Source organism: Ambystoma mexicanum, chromosome 2p, assembly GCF_040938575.1.
Source record: "Ambystoma mexicanum isolate Mex_15411 chromosome 2p, UKY_AmexF1_1, whole genome shotgun sequence".
Classification (NCBI taxonomy): Eukaryota; Metazoa; Chordata; class Amphibia; order Caudata; family Ambystomatidae; genus Ambystoma; species Ambystoma mexicanum.
Genome location: NC_090923.1, coordinates 1,204,198,515 through 1,204,222,453, shown reverse-complemented (window position 1 = coordinate 1,204,222,453; position 23,939 = coordinate 1,204,198,515). Strand labels below are relative to the sequence as shown.

The 23,939-nt window shown below is 46.5% G+C and overlaps 1 protein-coding gene across 1 annotated transcript; it reads left to right on the top strand.

The window, feature by feature from the left end:
* Positions 1-20,514: 20,514 nt before the first annotated feature.
* Positions 20,515-22,858, top strand: TMEM187 (transmembrane protein 187). Its single transcript, XM_069645434.1, has one exon. It carries the CDS (start codon positions 20,843-20,845, stop codon positions 21,617-21,619), a length of 777 nt encoding a protein of 258 aa, XP_069501535.1. The 5' UTR covers positions 20,515-20,842; the 3' UTR covers positions 21,620-22,858.
* Positions 22,859-23,939: the final 1,081 nt, after the last annotated feature.

Genomic DNA, 23,939 nt, shown 5'->3' with positions numbered 1-23,939 from the left:
TGTTTGCCATTTTGGAAAAACCGAAAGGTACGTTGACTTCTCAAAGGGCTTCTTCCTACGAGGTAGTCATATCAAATCAAACAATTAAAATAGTCAGATGTAGAATAGTGAACCCTGCCATGTCTATAGCAGAACCACTGGCAGAAGATGAGCATGCGCATGATTGCTCAAACTATGAGGAATTCTATGATGAGATCCAGAGGGTGAAAGAAAATGCGTTAGCAGCTGGGGAGATTCTCTTTATTGATGGTTCGTCTAGAATCTATCAAAATGATGGGCAAAGATATACAGGTGCCGCTGTGGTGAAGCACAGGGCCAATGGGGAGTTTGAAGTATTCATAAGTGCACGACTACTGTCTCACTTTTTGGCACAGGCTGCAGAATTAGTGTCACTGATTGTCGCGCTCCTGAATCATGCAGACCAGGAAGTAACCGCGTAAATTTACTCCGCCTACGTGACCTTCGACGGTACACGCAGGGCTAGCACATTGGAAAAGGCGGCTCTACCTCCGAGCAGACGGCACTCCAGTGCAACATGCCGCCTTATTAGACAGACTTATTAAAGCACTATAGCTCCCAGTAGCCATCGCAGTCGTTTAATGCGCAGCTCACATTAAAAGGGCAGACTTTATCTCATGTGGAAATCAAGCTGCAGATGAGGAAATGTGTTGCATATTCAGAAAATATTATGAAGTTTGATACTCCTGATGTGAATGAAAGTATGGTGGTAATGATGAGTGTGCCTGATTGCTATAACAATTTGTCTAAAAATCAGTTGATGGAAAATCAAGGGGAAGCGCCGCAGGATGAGAAAGACCTGTGGATGCAGATAGGGTGTTCTTTAACCCCTTCTGAAGCATTATGGCAACAGGAGAGCACTGGCAAACCGGTGATGCTTGTAGCCTTATTAAGGGTGGCATTGGAACAGCTACACTACCCTGCGCATGTAACTATAGAGAGCCTCAATACAGCAATTGCAAAGGAATGGTTTGTTCCAAAGGTATGAGAACACGTTGCATTTTAGTTGTAGTGAACTGCATCGTATGTCAAAATTTTACTGCTGGGCAAACACGGCGTACAGTTAGAGGAGTTATCCTCAGACTTAATGGTCCCTTTCAGCATTTACATATCGACTATGTCGACATGCTGCAAGTCTGTAATGGATACAGACATATGATTGTCGTATGTCCTTTTTCAAGGTAGATTGAAGCTGGTCCATGTACACATCCAGATTCCACCTGAGCAGAAACATTTTTAGTATGAGAAGTATTTCCTAGATGGAGAATATGTGAAGTATTAAGATCAGATAACAGCCCTCATTTTGTTAATGAAGTCTTTAAACAGCTAAGCTTTTTGCTCAGTATAAAGCACAGGTTTTCATTGGCTCATCACATGTAAGCGAACGGGATCTGTGAGAGACTCAACGGCCTGCTTAAAGAACCAAACTGAAGCTAAGCCTGAAGAAAGGATTTATTTATTTATTTATTTATTCGCATTTGTTAAGCGCACAGGCAGCCCAGAGGGGTTTTGTGGCACTTGTTACAGATATGAGCGTGACTTGCTAAACATATAGAAAAGTAATTACTTAGTTGCAAGAGAAAAGTAGTAGCTACAGGAGAGGAGGAGAAGAGAGGAGAGGAGGAGGAGAGGGTCAGAAGATTGGTTGCATTGACTACCACTGGCATTGTTTGCGTTGAGAAATCAACCAGGTTCCCACCACCATCTCACGCCACATGAAATAGTGACAGGGAGGCAGATGAGGACACCCCTCACACCTCCATCTAGAACTCGAAGTGATGCCCAGACCACAGCAGAATTGTTAGGAAAGGAGTTACGTGATTACTTAACATGTATGACTACAAGTATCTCTGTCATTTCAGATCAGCTCAAGCGGAAAGGGGTGTGGGGCTCAGAACACAGATGGAGACAATTCAACAACTGGATCTGAAGAATTACGTCTTCCCAAACTTTTCCCCAGTGATCAGATCCTGATCAGGAAATATACACGTAGGTGGTACGAGCCACGCTTTAATGGCCCATTTGTCGTGGAGGATGTAACGCTGTCAGCAGTGAAAGTACTAGGAAGACGTGCATGAATATTTCTTGGAGCCGTAAAGATCTATGCTGGAGTACCCCATTCAATCCCACCCCCACCCCTGTCGGAAGCAAGCATCGGAGAAGAACCTTAGCCTGTGCAGACGAGAATCACGACAAGGAAGAAGGATGCAGAAACTGGCAAATAAACAGATAAAGGAGTGAAAGAAGGCTATTTGTTCTTGAGCCACAGGAGCTTGCTAAACAGTGGACTGAGACATGTTTAAGTGTTCATCGGGAAGGAAAGAATGCCAGATCTGGATTTCCTTTTCGACGACTGGAAAAGGGAACAGTTCCCTAATTCCTTTCTCACTGAGTTTCTCTTTGGAGGTGCCCATGGTGGTGACCAATGACAAGGTTCATCGGATCATCCTTGCTATTTTTCTCTACATTCTTCGTTCATGCCCTTTGTTGGTGGGGAGAACCTTTGACGTTCGTAATTTCCTGCAAGATCCTAAGAACGGTTCAATTGTGAAGAGATTGCTCGCAGCCATAATGGAGAAAGTTCTCCAGCTTCCTATGTACAGTGGAGAAAACACAAATGCACATAGACTAGTAGGGTTGGTTTTCCACTATCTGATTGAGAAATGCCCACATCTTGTTGGAAGACAAACTGATGTTCGCACCTTCTTGAGAGATGCGAGGAATACAGTGGCACTTAACGAATTGCTACGTGACATAATTGAGCAAGTTAATCTACATTCTGAGCGAACACTGAGAACGTCCTGAATGAGACTTTTGGAGAAAGCGATTCAGAGCCTACTATCTATAATCTTCTACTTCTTGCTGGAGAGGCATCCACATTTTGTTTGGAGAAAGGACAACTCTTTTCTATACCTCAGGAACCCTGTTAATCGTCCTGCGATCAGCCAGCTGCTTGAAGAGCTTGTTGAGAAGATTAAGATATTGCCAGAGTATTGCATGATGTTGCCTGAATAAAAGTTGATATTTCCTTCCTTAAAAAAGATTAAAATGGGTAGCATCAATAGTAATAATGTCATGGCCAACAACAAGAGACCTCCCAGATGTGCAAGAAGCTACTGCTGCATGAAGTGGGCCTATCTTTAAATCATTTATACATGCATCTTGTTTATTGTGATCCTTATCTCGCTTACATTACGTACTGTTTACTATTTAGATCCAAATAAGGCAAGGATTCCTGTGTCTCTTCCTATGGAGAAGGAGGGTATAGATGTAGCAACTACAAGGCAGCCGAGTCCTTGTGTAATTGTCCCCAATGAAGAGGTACATTCAAATGCACCTAGTCCTCTGATAGATAAATCTAGGCTTCGTTTTGGGGGAAGGTCACATATGAAGATTATAATAGACACCTTTTTTCCTCCATATTATGAGGCTTCTGGAACTTTCTCCTACACAGATAGTACATGTAAAAACACCAAGTCCACGGACAAATGTTTCCGAAATCGGTCCAGTAAGAAGGAATTATGCTGACATACTTCATGAGCTGATTATAGAAACTCATAAGAATAGAAAGAGACCTAAGAGAAGTGCTAGGAAGGATGATCATTAATTAAATGATTACCTGGATAGTACAGCACACGTGGGGAATAACACATGGGGCCTCATTACGAGTCCGGCGGTAACCGAGGTGGTAAAACCACCTAGTTACCGCCAGACTCGTATTACCATTCCGCCTCCGTGACTCCCGTAAATACCCGGGCATTACGACCCTGGTGTCCCGGGAATTCCGGATGTGGAATTCGGTAAATCCCCATTCCCATTGAGTCCCTTAGGACTCAATGGGAATGGGGAAGTGGAAACACCGGCACCATCTCGTGATGGTGCAGGTGTTTCCACGTCCGCCTGCAGGCGGGCGGTGTTAAACCCGCCAGGTCAGACCTGGCGGGAACATCACCTCCCGCCTGCAGGAGTTGTGATCGGGCGCTCTGGAATTAACAGTGGCGGTGGGTTTACCGCCACTGTTATTTCCGGACCGCCCGACCTGTAATGAGGCCCATGGTATCAGCATATGAAAGAAGTGGGAAGGAGAACCTCAAAGGAGGAATGCTTTGTGTGTGCACTCCTGCCTTATAGCATGGGGAAGTCTAAAATCGTCATGGTGATTCAAATAGACGTCCAGACAGTACATTGTCTATCACACGTAGCACTCTGCCTTTTCAAATGGGCAACTGAATGGACAGATCCAGAAGATGATTATGTCCAAGATACAAAAACAAGGCGAAGAGCTCATACCAAGAATCATGTGATCAGATACGAAAAGCCTGGAATGAAAGGAGCTGGAATCAGATGAGAAGTAGAGAAAAGTCCAGAAAATTCTGCAGAAGAAATTTGTAGATGGAAGAACAGAGGACAGATGCAGATTTGGGAATCAGTGCTTTCACCAGATGGATGGGAAGAAGGAATTGTCATCTGCAGAGCCTGGGTGGTCACTGGTTTCTACCAGCCAACCACTGACATAGTGCAGAGCGGATGCAAGCCTCTATGGCCGAAACTTGCTAAATTACTGACATGGGTCCAAGATAAAGGAGGACCCTTGCAGATAGTGCCTTTGTAAAGTTCAAAGCTGTGCTTCAGAAACAATGGCACAAGAAAAGTCAGAGAAAACCAGAACTGTGGTCGAATCTTTGATGTACCAGGAATGAGCATTGGAACAGCAGTGATATCATGGATCACTACTGGGTGTGTGGATCCAGAGTTTATATGAAGCTGCCCAAAGACTGGGGAGGACGATGTTCCACAATAAATGTTCATGTTCCAGCGTTGCTGATTCCTAAAAGTGACATAAACCTTGACAGCTTTCCAAAAGCAGATGTTCACCTAAGGAAGAAGAGATCTGCAGAACTGATAAGTAGGATAAAGAGAGAGAACTATTTCTCAGCTAAGTCAATAGAAGCTGTTGATGCCATTCCATATGAACGCAGACTGTTCAGTAAGAGTTCTTCGATATTCACATTGATCTTTATGCTGAGTAACCAGGTTGGTGCAAATACTAAATGGCTGCAAATTACCAGATGGGAGTTTTTGCAGACAATCAACACTACCATAAAGGGATTCCGGGCTATCAGGGTGGAGCGGAGAGCCATACGACTAATGACTCTTCAGAACAGATACGTCCTAGACATGATCACAGCTATGGATGGAGGTGTTTGTGCAAAAATTGGAGAATCATGTTACACATTTATACTTTCTCATGATGATGAGAATGGCACCTTGACAGAGGCCATACAGATCCCGACAAAGCTGCATGTCCAAATGGTGGAAGAAGTGGAAGACATTGCATATGATAGCTGGTTTGGGGCACTCTTTTCTTGAGTCCCACAATGGATGTCAGAAATGTTCAAATTTCTTGGAGCCCTGATAGTGATGGTATTGCTTGGATTTGTTGGGATTACGATAATAATCTCACAATGCAAGAAGAATGCAAAGAAAGCCAGAGGCATGAAGATCATCACTGATGTTGAGTCCGGATGGAAGACCAAAGAGCTGACAGATGAAGAAATCACAGATTTCGTGAAAGCCAGCATCCACGCACCTGAAGGAAAGAAATTCCTATGAAGTTTGTGGGAAAATGGATCTACTGTAGTCCACGTGGTCAGTGCATGCTCATGACTTGGAACAAGGATGAGCATGTGAAATCAGCTGGATGCCTGAAAGGAGTCATCAAGATATGGGTCCCAAAGAAGCATTTCTTCAGAAAAGGATGTCTAGATGTGAAGAATGATGAATCGCCCAGAGGGGGGAGTGTAGAGAAGGAGCCAAGTACCCCCATCTCAAGCATCTCGCCAATATTGCCTATATGTTGGGAGCCAGAATGTGAGACACGTGCAGTACCAGTGAAAATACTGATACCAAGGAGAACCCTGGAGGCAAGTTTCCCATTGGGAAAGCCATACCTGCATATAAGACATTATGATGGCCATTTGAATGAAATCCCAGAAGAAGCAGAACCCATGAATGAAAGAGCAGATTGGTGACGTCACACAAAGCCAGATTGATGTACAATGGAAGAGATGCAGAGACAAGAGAAGTGAAGATATTGTATAAGGCATCAAGACAGTATCAAAGATAAGTGACATCTCAGGCTCAAGATGAAGAAACTTATGCTACGGAAACAATGAAGATATCAAGTCATTTTACGCATGTACAGAGGCAAACAAACACAAGCAGACAAAGTATTCTTGAGGCTAGCTATGTAGTGAATAGATTGCAGCATGCGCCAACGTATACATCGATAGGAATAAAGTAAAGAATGGATGTTTCCATGACATATTATAGCAAAGCTGGACCAGAGAAGGAAGGCCTTTTCCAGTGTGTCACAGTTGAAAAACAACAAAATTACAGAAGTGAATCTCAGAAAGGCGAGGCTGGATCATCCCCAAGAAGCCAAGGTCTTATCAGACTGGGATGAGCCGACATTAGTTACAATCGTGTGAAGGAATGAAACTCCTCTTTGGAAGGCATGGGCGAAAACAAGGAAGACGTCAGAGTTTAATTTAATATTTAATAGTAGTATTTTAAATGCACCAGAACTCACTGGCCCGCCCTAGGCAGTATTTCACCACTCTCAGGCACTACACATGCCTGTCACTGCCGTTTTTTAAATTATAAACAAAATACACACTGCTTTTTATCCACTGGCGGCCACATTGATCCCACACTCTGCTGAACTCTGTAACAACCAAGCCTGTCTCTCTCACACGATTAACATGCACTGCCCTTAGCACTGCATTTTTAATCAACTGGCAGCGACATTAAGCCTACACCCTGCTTAGCTTGATATAACTGAGTAAGTCTCTCCGACACTTCTAGCCTGCACTGCCTACGGCACGTCCGCTAGTTGCACTCACTTCCTAAATACCGCGCACTGCCTACACACGCTCGTGGCCATCTTTGCAGTTATACTACCCAGGCTGCACCAGCACGTTTTTTGGCATGACAATTTTACCTTTTGGCACCCCGACCACTGTTGCCATTTTCTCCCGTACATTTATGTACCGACACTCACTCAATCCCACCAGGATTTGCTTTAGACCTTGCATCACCAGCACCGCCTAGGTCTAGGGTGAAAATGATGGTTTGTCAACCTTCTTTTTCACAGCTCCTAGACGCTCCAGGCCTAATCGTCCCGCCTGAAGGACCGTATTTATCTCTGAGTCAGCCCATGCAACCTGTTGGCATGGGTTTTCATAGTCCAGCACTCCTTTAAGGACTTTCAAGCACAGTGCCCCCGCTGCAACCATAGCAGACGGTAAGCTGCACTTACAAAAACACAACACTGTGTATTGAGGCACCAATCAGCCATTAATTAATAATGTTTCAAGTAATAATTACTCCCAAGATCCTTACAGCTATCCCTTCCCCCACAGATTACCTACACAGACAGTACCACAATCAGCGTTCATCCTGATGAAGGCACTACTACTTTGGGCTATTAACCAGCTCTGCATGGCCGAAACACTGCAGTGTCGATGTTCTGTGACACAACCCCTTTTTATATGTGTTTATAGATAGTGCTGTGTACACCGTCTTGTTCAGCATCCCCGGACCTACTACAGTCTTGGGCAGCCTCTTGTTAAAAATTCTTTGTTCTCACTTGCCTGTATTGTATACTTTTGCATCACTTTGGAAATTGTACCTCGACAATAGAGAGGTCGATACTCACCTGTATTTCCTGTGTTCAAAAAACGTCTGTCTGTATACTTTCGTGCTTATCGAAAGTCATGTAAATACTTAACTTTATCATCTGTGCAAAAATTGTTTTGGAGGCAAAATAAAATAGCATCCAAACCAGACAGCTGTCTACGGATCTCCCATCCTGATTTCTAGCATTTTGTAAACAAGTACCCTCCTGGGCATATCAGGACTCCGCCAGGCGCCCTTTGTATATCTTTTGACTTAGCACAACCCGTGGTTGTAGGGCTAACCAAAATTCAACAGTGTGAAATAAATCCCCACACTGTCACACCTAACATTGTGGAAAAAGTAAACGTGTCTTACACAGACGAATACTTCAGAAAGTTACTGGGAACCACATCAGCCCTAGGAGCTGAAGGTGGTGCCATCGCTCAAGGTGCGAATAGAGATGACCTTGACACTATCCAACAAAAAAGGAAAAAATTGATTGGCACAGAGATGCATGTACCTTCATGCTCGAGTATCTAAAAGCGGGCATCATACCAGAAGGGCTACAAGTTAAGAACATCCCCCGAGTCTTCACGGACAACCCCAAGTTTAAAATCAACTTTAGCAGGGTTGGTAACAAGTGTAGCCGGGATTGGATCATCCTCATCATTGACACGGCTCAGTAGGAATGTAAAAAACAAGGAGAAGAACTTGCTACACTGGAAGAAAAATGTATAAACGACAAAACCATCGTTGAAGCCAAAAAGAAACTCGAGAAACTAGAAGAGGAAGTTGCTAAATTTAAACAAATAGCTGTAGACAGAAAGGTGCAGAAATTCAGAAAAGACCTGGCCGATTTCGCAGAGGAGAAGACATACCCATACCTCAAGGACACCTTCTACAGCGATTTACAGCAACAACAACAGCACAATTTCAACAGACGCAACGGTGTCGTCAATTCCTCTGGTAGCTCCGGATCATCCAGTGGAAGCATCCCCAGTCCACCAGGGAGTAGTAGGAGCACTGGTCCTCCACAACATCCTTTTTTTCAGAGGGGAGGACAACGAGGCTGACCGAAGAGGAGACCACAACAGGCAGGCCAGTACATGAGGACGAGGCAGTGGTATTCCAACCAACCGTGACAACAATTCCTATATTTAACCTCTCGTCTAGAATGTTGAACGACTCAGAACAGACACTGTTGAAAAGAGGCTTATCGTTTGTTCCTGCTACGAAAGCGGACCCTTTTAAAACAGAAGCAGAATTTAGGAGATTTTTCGTGCACTCAGACTCAAGTATTTCTTTGAGGTATATCTCCCGAACAAACAAAATTCTGAAGACACAGGCGCCCAGGGCACCGAAAGGAGTCGAGACAACACGACAGGACTCAAACCCAAGTCCAACTTTGTGCCTCCTCCATATACGATCCCCAGTGAGTTTGACACATTCGAGAAAATAGTCACCACAACCATCAACGCAGGTCTAGCACAAAATAACTTCTTCCAGGAAAACCTTTGCAAAGAAGAAAGGAAATCCCTCGGCGACCTCAACCTTGACCGGTCAACAACAATCAAACCAGCAGACAAAGGCGGCGGCATTGTCTGTATGAATACCACTGACTACAACAAGGAATGCCTACGACTCTTGGCAGACACCACCTCATATAAAAGAATTGAACAGGGATCCAATCACAAGACTACAAGAAGAGCTCCTCAGTCTTACCAAACACGCAGAAGACCAAGGTTGGATATGCGAGGATGAACGCCACTTCCTTAACAAAACCCACCCAAGGATACCAGCTTTCTACATCCTTCCGAAAATCCATAAACATGCTACAAAACCACCTGGACGACCAATTGTCTTAGCTTGCGACTCGCTTTTGGAACCCTTGTCACTATACACCGATCAGCACAGACACCATCAAAGTGCTGCAGAATTTAGACCTCACCTCTAACTCGAGCCTGGTCATTATGGATGTAGAGGCTCTCTACACCTCGATTCCTCAACAGGAAGGACTAGAAGCTTTGGCTAGCTGCCTCAACAGGAGAACAGACAACACTCCAACCCCCACCAACTTCATCCTGGAGTGCATTCGCCTAGCCATGGCGGAAAATGTCTTTCTCTTTGAACATCAGATCTATCAGCAAATCAAAGGTGTCAGTATGGGGGCTACATTTGCACCAGACGTAGCTAACCTATACATGGCTCAATACGAGGATGACTAGGTGTCCAACTATGACAATCCCTACAAAGACCAAATCCTACTACATCAAGACCTGATCCGTTACATCAATGATGTTCTCCTGATCTGGGAAGGCAGCCAAGAACTTTTGTTTGAGTTTCACGTATTGTTAAACTTAAGAAACACCCATATAAAATTCACCATTGAGTGGGACTGCCAAACCATGACCTTCCTAGACCTACACATATACCGCTCTGGGAACTCTCTAAAAACAGAACTTTTTAGGAAACCAACAGACAGAAACAGCCTTCTTCATTTCTCCAGTTACCAGCCCCAAGGATTGAAATACAATCTACCATATGGACAGTTCCTCCGCATACGTCGGAACTGCACAGAAAAGGACAAGTTTGAACATCATGCCAAACAACTACAGGCACGATTGACAGAAAGGAGCTACCCCAAGAAATCCATCAGAATGGCTCAGAAAAGGCAGCCGACACTGATCGTATGATTTGCATGACTGAAAGAACCAAGGACCCTATAGACCGGACTGTCTGTGTCACCACTTTCAACCCCGTCAGTAACCTCATAAAGACCATCATCAACAAACATTGGCTCCTTGTCAAAAACGAAGGTACTTTAGACAAAAAACCTCTGTTTGCATTCAGGAAGAACAGGAATCTCAGAGACACCCTAGTGCACACTTTTCTGGAACCAGAGAAACCACAGCCTACCTTATAGAACCTCCCGCCAGTGGTAGGACACTACAGCTGTAGCAAATGCGTCGCATGCCGTTACACCGAGACCAGCAAGACTTTCACGCACAAAAACAATATCTGGACAATGAAGATTCACACAAACTGTGGGAGCAAAAATGTCATCTACGTGATAGAATGTCCATGCAACCTCATCTATATAGGGAAGACCATCAGACCCATCAAGCAGAGGATAAATGTTAAATGTTAAAGGTATTTGTATCGCGCACCGTCACCAACGGAATTGGTCCCCAGGCGCTCTGGCAGATCTGTAAGCAATACGGTGGGATGGGTTAGTAAGGTGAAGAGGGATAAGATAGTGAGAGGAGTGGTGTTCTGTTGGCAGCTTCAGCTCGGTATACACCAGATACTGAGCTTTGGTGCAGGTATTGGATCGGTGTCAGTCCGCGTGTGCTGTTGCTCCGGCTTATGTGTTGTTGCAGTGTTGTGAAGTGCGTGCGGCTTGTGGTGCGAGAGATGGTTGTGTGAGTTTTTGAGTGAGATAAGTATACAGAGTTTGAGGTTATATTGGTTAGTGGTTTATGGTTACCTGACCTTTAGCATGCTAACATTCACAGCTTTCTCCAAGTGTGGCACTTGTTGGCCTTCACAGTCTTATCTAGAAGCGGCGCAGGCCAATGTTCAGAGTTCTATCTACGTGTAGGCATGCTAACATTCACAATCTTATCTAGGAGTGGTGCAGGCTGGTGTTCACAATTCTATCTAAGTGTGGACATGCTAATATTTACAATTCTATCTAAGTGTGGACATGCTAATATTCCCAATTCCATCTAGATGCGACTCAGGCTGATGTTCACAAATCTATCTAAGTGTGGACATGCTAATATTTACAATTCCATCTAGATGCGACTCAGGCTAATGTTCACAATTCTATCTGAGTGTGGACATGCTAATATTTACAATTCCATCTAGATGCGACTCAGGGTAATGTTCACAATTCTATCTGAGTGTGGACAGGCTAATATTTACAATTCTATCTAAGTGTGGACATGCTAATATTCACAATTCCATCTAGATGCGACTTAGGCTAATGTTCACAATTCTGAGTGTGGACATGCTAATATTTACAATTCCATCTAGATGCGACTCAGGCTAATGTTCACAATCCTATCTAAGTGTGGACATGCTAATATTCACAATTCCATCTAGATGCGACTCAGGCTAATGTTCACACATCTATCTAAGTGTGGACATGCTAATATTATGGCACTCTATGTCATTGAGAGGTAAGATAGAGTGGCAGTGGTTTTCTGGAGTAGAGTAATTGCTCCACTCCCCACCCATGCCACACTCACAGTTTTTGTTGGTGTCTGTTGACTGCTGGCTTCACTGGCTTCCCCTGCTGACACCGGCAGACACATCTTGGAGCCGCCAATATAGGAGCCGCCCTTGGCCTTGGGGTCCTTAGCCGCAGGGGCTGCCGGGCAGAGGGCTACCCTGGGATGGGTGGTGATAGGGGGGGGAGTAGCCTATCAGTGTGCAAGGGAGGTTTGGGAGGCAGAATTGGGCTGGGGGAGGAGGGGCATACTGGAGCACAGTGCGCGCGAAAAAGCCATTTCAACACTTTTTGCAATTGTATGGGAGGCCTCTGGGGCAGGGCTCCGTGGGTGACTCACCTAGGCCAGCTTCCTTGGTAGAGGGAAGGTGGGCCGGGGCTACCAGGCAGCATGCGGGGCCTGGGGGCAGAGGAGGGCAAGGCCCACCATTTTAAGGGGCTGAGGGGGCTCCAGGGGCTCACCTCTTCACTTGGGGATGCCGGATTTTGTAAAGGCGTTATCCCCAGTGCCGTCGGCATGGTCCTTGGTGCCTGCTGCAGGGCAACCAATCGCGGGAGGTGGCTTTAGGGAAATAACCTATCGGGAAGGGGGCCGGGGCTACCAGGCAGCACGCAGGGCCTGGGGCAGAGGAGGGCATGGCCCACCATTTTAAGGGCCTGAGGGGGCTCCAGGGGCTAACCTCTTCACTTGGGGATGCCTGATTTTGTAAAGGCGTTATCCCCAGTGCCGTCGGCATGGTCCTTGGTGCCTGCTGCAGGGCAACCAATCAAGGGTGGCGGGAGGCGGGAGGCGGGTTTAGGGAAATAACCTATCGGGAAGGGGGCCGGGGCTACCAGTCAGCATGCGGGGCCTGGGGGCAGACGAGGGCAAGGCCCACCATTTTAAGGGCCCGAGGGGACTCCAGGGGCTCACCTCTTCACTTGGGGACCCCGGATTTTGTAAAGGCGTTATCCCCAGTGCCGTCAGCATGGTCCTTGGTTCCTGCTGCAGGGCAACCAATCACGGGTGGCAGGAGGCGGGTTAGGGAAATAACCTATCGGGAAGGGGGCCGGGGCTACCAGGCAGCACGTGGGCCTCGGGGCAGAGGAGGGCAAGGCTCACCATTTTAAGGGCCTGAGGGGGCTCCAGGGGCTCACCTCTTCACTTGGGGACGCCAGATTTTGTAAAGGCGTTATTCCCAGTGCCGTCGGCATGGACCTTGGTGCCTGGTGCAGGGCAACCAATCACGGGTGGCGGGAGGCAGGTTTAGGGAAATAACCTATTGGGAAGGGGGCCGGGGCTACCAGGCAGCACGCTGGGCCTGGGGGCAGAGGTGGGCAAGGCCCACCATTTTAAGGGCCTGAGGGGGCTCCAGGGACTCACCTCTTCACTTGGGGACACCGGATTTTGTAAAGGCGTTATCCCCAGTGCCGTCGGCATGGTCCTTGGTGCGGAGCCCGAGAGCCCCAAATGGAAAAGCAGATTCAGGCAGACACAACGCGGCATTGCGGAAAACAACCGCGTTGTGTCTGCCGAAATCTGCTTTACCATTTGGGGCTCTCGGGCTCCCCAGGAGCCCGAGAGCCCCAAATGGAAAAGCAGATTCAGGCAGACATAACGCGGCATTGTGGAAAACAACCGCGTTGTGTCTGCCTGAATCTGCTTTCCCATTTGGGGCTCTCGGGCTCCCCACGGGGATTTAGCTCAAAATTTTACATAGGAAGTTTTAAAACGGTGGATGCTAGTATATTTTTTTTTATGTGGCATATCTATTTTTTAAATAAAAATTTTTACTAGACCATCCCTTTAAATTGTGGAAAGCATCTACCAAGCCACCGTGTGCACATGATGTATTGCTTTTTTTCCCTTTTTGGTAATTGTGGTTCCTCTATTAATTATCTTACGCACATGGCAACTAGCTATATACCTGACTCCATTAGCCGCACCCCCATTTGTTGTCCATGACACTATACCAGTCTACACCCACACTGCGTGCTATGCTGAGTTACCATTCTCAATAGCCGAGCCTCCATGGGATCTTTATCAGTCTAGCATTTCTCCATTGAAAGCAGCTGCCCACTGCCGGTACTAGCCGTCCCCAATTTTGTGCAACACAGCCTTTGTTTGTTCAGCTGTGTCACCATGGGCATGTGAGGCTACCCTCTGCCATGCACCATTCCATGCCCAGAAGCTGCCCATCGTCTGCCCACACGTCTATGCAATTTGTAATCACCTCCACCTACAGGTTACCATGCACCCAAGCTGCAAATCTCCAACGCTCTCTAGCCACACATGTACGTTTTCACTTTCGTTTTACCTTACGTTCTAGTTCATTGACTCACTTTTCAACCTATGAAAGGAGCCGCTCTTCACACCCTTGAGCGACGTGCTGACTCACATACACACCCTTTACCCCACTGGCTGATCCGATACCCTGGGCGTGCTTTTAATGTTTGCACTGCTTAAACAGAACCGACAAAGGGGTACTCACGCTGAAGACAGTCCTAAATTCTGTCAAGTATTTAAATCAAATCTCAATGACAATTAGAGGCTGGTGCTTACAAAATAAGTCACTAAAGGTAAACCAAAGAAGGAGTCTAGAGAGTGCTGACAATAAATTTATTAGTGAAAGCACAGTTTTTAAATGTTTGGGATTTTTCAGAATTTTTAACTAAAATTAAATGGAAACAGTTGAAACAAGTGAAGGAAGACATAAAACATAACATTCATCAAATGTTAATGTTTGCACTGTCATGCCCTCTACAGCAACCATTGCCTCGAGGAGTACAGCTGCATCCATTGCGCTCCGGTGAGTTTCGTTTTCATTTTCTGTCAATTTCTGGCTTTTGCGAGGTTTGGGTCCCACTTGCATTCCTTTCCTGCTCCATTAGTGTTGTTCCATTCTGGGAGGCACCTCACTGGCCCGCCCTAGGCAGTATTTCACCACTCTCAGGCACTACATATGCCTGTCACCGTCGTTTTTTTAATTATAAACAAAATACACACCGCTTTTTATCCACTGGCGGCCACATTGATCCCACACTCTGCTGAACTCTGAAACAACCAAGCCTGTCTCTTTCACACGATTAACGTGCACTGCCCTTAGCACTGCATTTTTAATCAACTGGCGACGACATTAAGCCCGCATCCTGCTTAGCTTGATCTAACTGAGTAAGTCTCTCCCACACTTCTAGCCTGCACTGCCTCTGGCACGTCCGCTAGTTGCACTCACTTCCTAAATACTGCGCACTGCCTACACACGATCGTGGCCATCTTTGCAGTTATACTACCCGGGCTGCACCAGCATGTTTTTTGGCATGACAATCTTACCTTTTGGCACCCCGACCACTGTTGCCATTTTCTCCCGTACATTTATGTACCGACACTCACTCAATCCCATTGGGATTTGCTTTAGGCCTTGCATCACTAGCACAGTCTAGTACCCAGTGTGGGACAGCTCCTAGACGCTCCAGGCCTAATCGTCCTGCCTGAAGGACCCGATTTATCTCTGAGTCAGCCCATGCAACCTGTTGGCATGGGTTTTCATAGTCCAGCACTCCTTTAAGGACTTTCAAGCACAGCGCCCCCGCTGCAACCATAGCAGACGGTAAACTGTACTTACAAAAACACAACACTGTGTATTGAGGCACCAATCAGCCATTATTTAATAATGTTTCAAGTATTACCCCCGAGATCCTTACAGCTATCCCTTCCCCCACAGATTACCTACACGGACAGTACCACGATCAGCATTCATCCTGATGAAGTCCACCACTACTTCGGGCTCTTACCCAGCTCTGCATGGCCAAAACACTCCAGTCTCGATGTTCCGTGACACAACCCCTTTGTATGTGTTTATAGATAGTGTTGTATACACCGTCTTGTTCAGCATCCCTGGACCTACTACAGTCTTGGGCAGCACCTTGTTAAAAATTCTTTGTTCTCACTTGCCTGTATTGTATACTTGTGCATCACTTTGGAAATTGTACCTCGACAATAGAGAGGTCGATATTCACCTGTATTTCCTGTGTTCAAACAACGTCTGTCCGTATACTTTCGTGCTTATCGAAAGTCATGTAAATACTTAATTTTCTCATCTGTGCAAAAATTGTTTTGGAGGCAAAATAAAATAGCATCCAAACCAGATAGCTGTCTACGGATCTCCCACCATGATTTCTAGCATTTTGTATACAGGTACCCTCCTGGGCATATCAGGACTCCGCCAGGTGCCCTTTATATATCTTTTGCTCTCTGCCCCTGCAATGATTTTGCTGTTTGTTGCAAAGCAGTTTGGCTGCGCAACAAACAGCAAAATAAGGGAGTCAGCAGGGCTCAGAAGTGAGCTCTGCTGCCTCCCGTTATTCAGCTGACAACGTGGACATGCTGAATGACAAGGGAGGACTCCTCTCCTGTCAGTCAGTGTGTTCACGTTGCTCAGGGTGACCACGCTGACTGATGGGGGAGGAGTTTTCTCTTGTCAGTCAGTGTGTTCACGTTGCTCAGCATGACAACACTGACTGACAGGAGAGGAGTTCTCTCTTGTCAATCAGTGTGTTCATGTTGTCAGCGTGATCACGCTGACTGATAGGAGAGGAGTTCTCTCTTGTCGATCAGTGTGTTCACGTTGCTCAGCATGACCACGCTGACTGACAGGAGAGGAGTTCTCTCTTGTCAGTCAGTGTGTTTACGTTGCTCAGCATGACCACGCTGACTGACAGGAGAGGAGCCCTCTCCTGTCGGTCAGTGTGTTCATGTTGTCAGCGTGATCACTCTGACTGATGGGAGAGGAGTTCTCTCTCATAAGGCAGTGTGTTCACATTGCTCAGCATGACCACGCTGACTGACAGGAGAGGGTTCCTCTCCTGTCAGTCAGTGTGTTCATGTTGTCAGCATGATCACGCTGACTGATTGGACTGATTGGAGAGGAGTTCTCTCTTGTCAGTCAGTGTGTTTACATTGCTCAGCGTGACCACGCTGACTGACAGGAGAGGACTCCTCTCCTGTCAGTCAGTGTGTTCATGTTGTCAGCGTGATCACGCTGACTGATTGGAGAGGAGTTCTCTCTTGTCAGTCAGTGTGTTCAGGTTGCTCAGCGTGACCACGTTGACTGATAGGAGAGGACTCCTCTCCTGTCAGCCAGTGTGTTCATGTTGTCAGCGTGATCACTTTGACTGATGGGAGAGGAGTTCTCTCTTGTCAGGCAGCATGTCTACGTGTCGGCTGCGTGGATGCTTTTTAAGGGTGCATGGAGGTAAGGTAAGTGTTTTTTATTTTAAATTAAAAGTGTTTATGTGTATTTAAATTAGTATGTATATGTGTATGTATGAATGTTGATGTTTGTGTCAATGCTGTGTTTGATTTTATGTATACATGCATGTATGGAGTTTGTAACTGGTGGATGAATGCATGGGTGAAAGTGTTTTTTGTGATTGTGTGTTCAGCACCACCCCTAAATGTAGCCGCCCTGGGGGCCACTTCATTAAGGGGTGGGTTCATGGCATCAGAGGTGCACCTAGGCTAAAATGTCAGGGGGGAAAGGGGTCTAACACTTCAAATGTTGTGAGAGGCGCTAACGTCAGAGGCTGTGAGGAAGGGGCAAACTTCCTTGTGTGGGGGCACATAACATCTTTCCACATTTCGAATGAGACTATTCTGGTGAAGCTTCAATGTTACAAGCAGCTACCTCTTGCCTTCATTTCTGAAACGTCACACTTAAGGACTGCTGTGAGAATGAGACGTCTCATGTCACCACTTCCCTTCTAATCACTCTCCTAGCATGCAAGTGCTAACACCAAATCACGATTTCAATTTCCTAAAAAATGTATGGATATGAATGCAGGTGCTAACAGTGAAATGACTTCTCATGGCCATGCTAATCCCTATGGCAATTCTCACCCAGTTCCTGTCCTCCCCACCCAAAACACCTCCTCAATGGAACTCTTTGAGCTAGTTTTAAACATGCCTTGCCATCAAACGTTGCCCTCAATGTGCCTGCAAGTGTTTCCTCAAAGGAGCCTTCTGAGAATTCATGACTTGATTGGAGTTGTAAACACAACTGGTGTAATAGCAATGTCTTAATCAGGTCTGCCTTTGGTCACTCAATTTAAAAACACCCTGCGTGTCTTTCGCTGAAGTTCTTTTAAAAATAAGTATTGGCAAACCAACAGTTTTGGCTTGTGTTTAAGTATTAGGCATTTACTAGGCACTGCTAATAGCTGCTCAGGTACTCAAACCATTTTGCACTGGCACTATCAGTGGCCAGCTAATACCAATACAGAAATGCCTTTCCCATGCCTTCACCAATGCCCAAACTGTTAGCATTGCCAGTGCTCTTTTTGCTTTACCCTTGATGCACAGGACTATGCATCAAGGTTAAAGCAAACATACTACTTGGCTAAATTGGCCCACATTGAATGTAGGCAATCTAGCGAGTAATAACACTTTTGGTACACAGTCAGTCTGGATATACTTTCTGTGGCATGGCATTTTTACTGGCTTGGAGTCCGTACAAGGTAATAATGGCATATATTGATGCAGCCTGCATCGACATAATTAGAACAACCAGCATGAATATATTTTTATACTAGCATATCTCGCGTGGCAAGGCGGCATGAAATGTATTGGAAAACGTTCCTATGCACAATTTGTGATTTGCAACTATTTTGAATTTCCATGTGCTTCCATACAAAACCAATTGCAAACTGTATGGATTTCTACCCAATTTTCCAAAGAAAGTGCTGTAAAATGCATACTTTTAATCCAATGTTTCAAAAATGTTCTTGGGAGTGAGAACCCCCCTCAAGCAACCCTTGTTTGGTTTGGGCTCCCTGACTGTGCTCTGTTGATCCTGCCTAATTAGCACAAACATTTAAGCCTCTTAAGTTCAGAAATGTACAAGCCTCCACTGTACATCATTTGTCACTGTGTATGATGTGTGGTTTAATGCGCACACAGGGGCAGGGTGCTCCTTAATGATATGATATGGCATTTATAACGTGCCTCTACACAAGTGTTTCTAGGCGCGACAAGGCAAGGAGGGAGAAACAAAAGAGTAGGACAAAACACAGATCTTACTAGGCCTTGTGTAATTCAGATCGCGCAAGAGCAGGGAAGGGGGGAGGGGAGAAGTGCTGAGGGTGGGGTAGGATGCAGAAGTGCAGTAACAAAGGAGAAACAAGAGTGCAGCCAACGGGTGGCACGTGTGGGTACTCATAAGTGCAGCCAACGGGTGGAGAATAAGTGCAAGAGCGGGGACAGTATGGATACAGATACATACCACAAGTGCAGGGGAGCCAAGAGGCAGTGTGGGATTGCAACAGGACAGGCAGGGACCTGGGCCCGAATTCAGAACTTGACCAGGTGACCAGTGCATGGATCAGGCAGGTGATCAGCAAGGGAGAGGAAGAGAGAAGGCAGAAGCAAAGTGAAAGGTCTTGAGGTGCTTCCGGAATGGGAGATGGTTCTCCTCAAGTTTCAGCGAGGCAGAGAGGCTGTTTCCAGAGGGAGGCCCCACCCGAAGAAAGAGATCTGCCCTCAACTCTTTGTTTGGAAAAGTGACTGACCTTCAGAGAATTGGAGGTGGCGCAGTGGAGAGCTCATGTCATCTTATATATATTTATTCATATGATAAAAAAGTTAGTCTGGCATGAACCTTTCTTCAGTAGAGAAATCTAACTTTGCTGTAGTTGATTTGGAGTTGTAGTAATAAACCATATTTGGGATCCTGCACACAAACTCAAGGGTAGATTTCTCGAGTCTCCTGTTTGCGGATGTGCAGCCGCTGACCGAGTGCAAAAAATTGTAAGGGGGCCTCACCAAATGTTTTGCCCCGGGCCTCACCACATCTTCTGACAGCCCTGGCCCTGGGCAGGTGAAAGCCCATTGAATCCTATGGGCATGTGTGAAGCTTGGCGGGTGAAAGCGCTGCCTAAGTGGCGGGTGACACCCGCCAAAAGTGTGTGAATTGAGAGGTATGCCTGCTGGGCAACTCCGGCTCCGACAGCCTGGGAGCCCCCAGGCCATTGTCTGGGTCTCTGTGACCACGGCCGCTCAGGGTGACCGGACCCTGCAACTAAGTATGGTGGGTGCCCCCCACCACCGCACGAGCTGGGTCATGTGCCTGTGAGCCAGCCAGCCACGACGGTGACCCCACTGGGTGCCCCCCGTTCCTTAACAATTATATCCAACAAACTTATAACAAGGCGCTAAGTTGTTTGACAGACCATTTTAGCACACCCGCAATAGCTCTTCTTTATTGAGAGTCCTCAAACATTGAAATGCTTTTCCAACTTGATTTTTTCATTAAATGGACTGGAGGAATAATTTAGAGTGTCACAGAATGTGAGTGTGTAATTCAGTTTGAGCTACCCAATTATGTTTAATCTCTGCATCTCATGGTTGCGCGCTGGGTCGTCACACACAGCAGCCAATACCGATGTTTCGGTGTCACACATACATTGTGAAACGTCAACCTCACGCTGCCGTGTCCATGCCGCAGGAAGGATTGAAGGGGTTAACTCTCCCCTTGTACCAGCAAAAGGGAAAGGGCCTCGGGAACCATAGAGACAGCCAGCCAATAGGGAGAGTCTTTGCTCCTAAGCCTCTCCCCCAAGACGAATCCATCCAGCTGCCATTGGGAAGTTACAAAGTCTGCTGCCTGCAGACGGTGCTCGCGCGTTTCTTGTATGTGATGTAGCTGCAAGGACTGGACGTCGTTGCAACGCTGCATGCACTCGTACTTGCCTTCGCTGTCTGCACCGGTATTTTCTAAACTCACCGGAAGTCGCCGACTGCTCTTCCTGGAAGGCTGCTATTAATTGGTTCAGCAGAGGACAGTAGTGTTCGGCTTGTGCTGGTCAAGCAACAACGGAAAGACTGATATCAAAGCTTCAACACAGCACCCGAAAGGCCACTAATAAGGCCGGCCGAGAATGGCTTGGGGAAAGGCAATGTTTCACGTCCTCGTCGGCAGCTGCATCTGCATTGCTTTTGTGAGTACAGGGCTATTGGACGATGTTGCCACCGATCTTGGCTACGCCCACTATGCTGAGAAACCCGTGCCCGGACTTCACGCCTTCATTGCTATGCCTTTCAACTGCCTCGTCAACCTCGCCTACATCTTTGTGGGAATCTACTGGCTGCACCAAGATGACGTTGCACTGCGTCAAGGCCAAGTCAGTCTGTATATCAAGAATGTCTTTGCTTCGATGGCCGTGGTTTATGGACCAGTACAGTGGATTAGGCTGTGGACGTTCACTCACAGGACGGCGGTTTTAGATCAGTGGTTCACCTTGCCTATTTTTGCCTGGGTGCCTGTCTGGTGCCAGTCAATCCTCCACGGCTGGCGACCAGGCACCTCCTTGGCGATAGAAGGCATCTCACTTGCAAGTTACGCACTAACCTTGGCACACACTCTTGGCTTTGATTTTGCGCTTGGGTGCCACATACTGGCAGCGGCCCTCAGCGGGCTGCAGGTACAGCAACGGCATGGGACCTCTGCATCCCGGGCCTACATGGTCCTAGCCCTACTCTCATGTGTGGGCTTCGTTGCCTTGAAACTACTTGACCACCACTTGACCCGCTGGATATTTTTCCAGAGGTTAACTGGACACTTCTGGTCCAAAGTCTGTGACGTCCTCCAGTTCCACTATAGCATGAGGTTTCTCACACACCTGGATAGCCGGCGATTGCGTAAAGTTAAAAAATAATGGTGTGGCACAACCGCTCCCTTTGACTAATGATTCTGAAGCCTACATAGGTCTCGTATATTCTCCTGCCTGGCGGTCATCCTTTTGTAATTGCACGACCATCAGCTGGCACTTATTCCAGAGCTTCGCCAGATCCTTATCACTCAAAATTGCGTACATCCTTCACTTTCCCTATCCCTGTGAATACTCCCGCTAAAGCTGCCAACTGCATCCAGTAAAGACACACCACTCCTTGCTGGGTGGCAGGTGCAGTTACTACACGAGGAGCCATATGACAGGCACATATCGACTGTGTCCTGCTCTTCTGCCAGGTCAACATTGGCAAATTGTCTAATCACAATCTGACCTACTTGCTCTTCTAATATAGACTTCTGGCCACAGTGTGCCAGGTCCTCCAGTTCCACCACATTCCGAAAGTCCTGGGACAGCTGCTGACCGATCATGGTCAAGAAATAAGGCACAGCTGCTGCACTGGGACGCCACCTCCAGGGCTTATAATGATCTTGCATGTCTCGTCTCCCAAGACTTTGTCAGCCTAGACCTGCTCGGCAACCTCATAAACCACTGGCTTTTCCTCCAGAGGCTGACCTGATATTTCTGGTCCAATGCCTCCTGCCAACTTCGGGTCCAATTAAAGTCCCTGGATGGCCACTGAATTGATGCGGTTGAAAGAAAATACAGATCAGGAAAGGAGGTTGATTGCAGGTGAAGCAACTGGATTATATTGTCCACCTTGCACTTAAGCATGGGGCAGCACAACTTCTTGCTTCAATGCTTTGAAACTACGCGACGAGCATCTGACCTGATGTGTCTTGCAAAGGTTCAACATTTGCTGTGTTCTCTATTTCACTTACACGTCGACGTTCTTCACACTCACAGACAGCCGCAGAAAGCACGTTTAAGGAAAAAAAGTTCAGCAACCGCTAGGGAATCTCTGTGGCAACATCAGGACAGGCCAAGACCATTGCAAGCCATGATGGCTGGAGTGGAGGCTGCTCAATGGCAACCTCAGACCAGTTCTTCTGAAGGGTCAGCTGAACTGAGTCACATGGAATCGAAGGTCGGTATGTAGACCACCAGGGTGATTTTGCTCCTCTTCCATCTTGAAAACTAGACACTTGAAATGGATTTCCATAAATATTCTCAGTCCTGCAAATGGTTCTCAATAGCTAATGATTTCTGAAAACGTGCAGACAAAAACACATTAAAATATGAGCAAAATAAATAATGACCACGACATTTGCCTTCCATGTTTCAGCTTTTCAGACTCGAATACGTGAACACTCGTATCAAGGCAAACAATTGGTGGTGTCGTCTTTTCTGTAGATAAAGCCACATCCTTCACTGGGGCTCAGGGAAAGGGTATAACATTTGAATTTGCAAGCTACTAACCAGCCATACAAACCCACTCCCCATCTCAGTTCTGCACACTGAGCACACCTTTTCGTACTTGCCAAAAGTCAATTACAGCAGTGCTGAGTGCATATTTTGAGCTTTGGTTCAGCCTATGAATGATGGGACGAAATCAGGGGTTGGCTTGGTCAGGAGTAATTTGGTATATTTACCAACAAATTGGTGCATTGAAAATACTGGGTTGCAGCTATCTGCAGAGCTTTCTAGCTGAAAGAATTTTGCATTTTTAGACTAGTTTTTTTCAGTTCTCGAGAAGTAGCACCTCGAAGTGCCAGCATGCAAACCACCGTTCACTTAACTCACTGAGTGACACGACCTCAATGGTGAATACGTCCCAGAGGGTTGAGATTGGCTGAATGTCCACAATTCATATTGAACACTTCACTTCAAGGAACAGTCTGCTTGATGGCATGCCAGCAACTTGCAATGTAATAGCCCCAGTGGTGCTTCATTTGCAGCCATGTGTGAGCCACCTCTGCTCATCCATGCTTGCCATGTGGCTTCATTCGGGATCACCCAACCAGTCCACAACATTTTGTATACTGAGACATCAAAGCCTGTAACTTTCAATGGGGAAAGTGTCTACTCGAGTGGCAGCATTTAAAGTTCTGTTATCTAACAAGCCAGGGCTGGCTGAAGATGTCCCCCATGATATTGAGCCACTCGGTAAATGTTCCACCACTCTTTAGTCTTAAAAATCGTGCAGTAGTCAGGTAGTGGGTTGCACAACCTATCTCATGCTATATGGTGTTTAAAAACAGTGCCATATCTGACAGTGGCAGAACCTTTTGGGGCTGGTGGCTGTCTTGGGTTAGGTAGCAGTGCCTGCTGCCTCTTTTGGGTTTCCCAGTGAACGGAGCTCCAAAGACGTGTTGTGGGCGTGAACTTTCCAAAAACCAGTATTTGT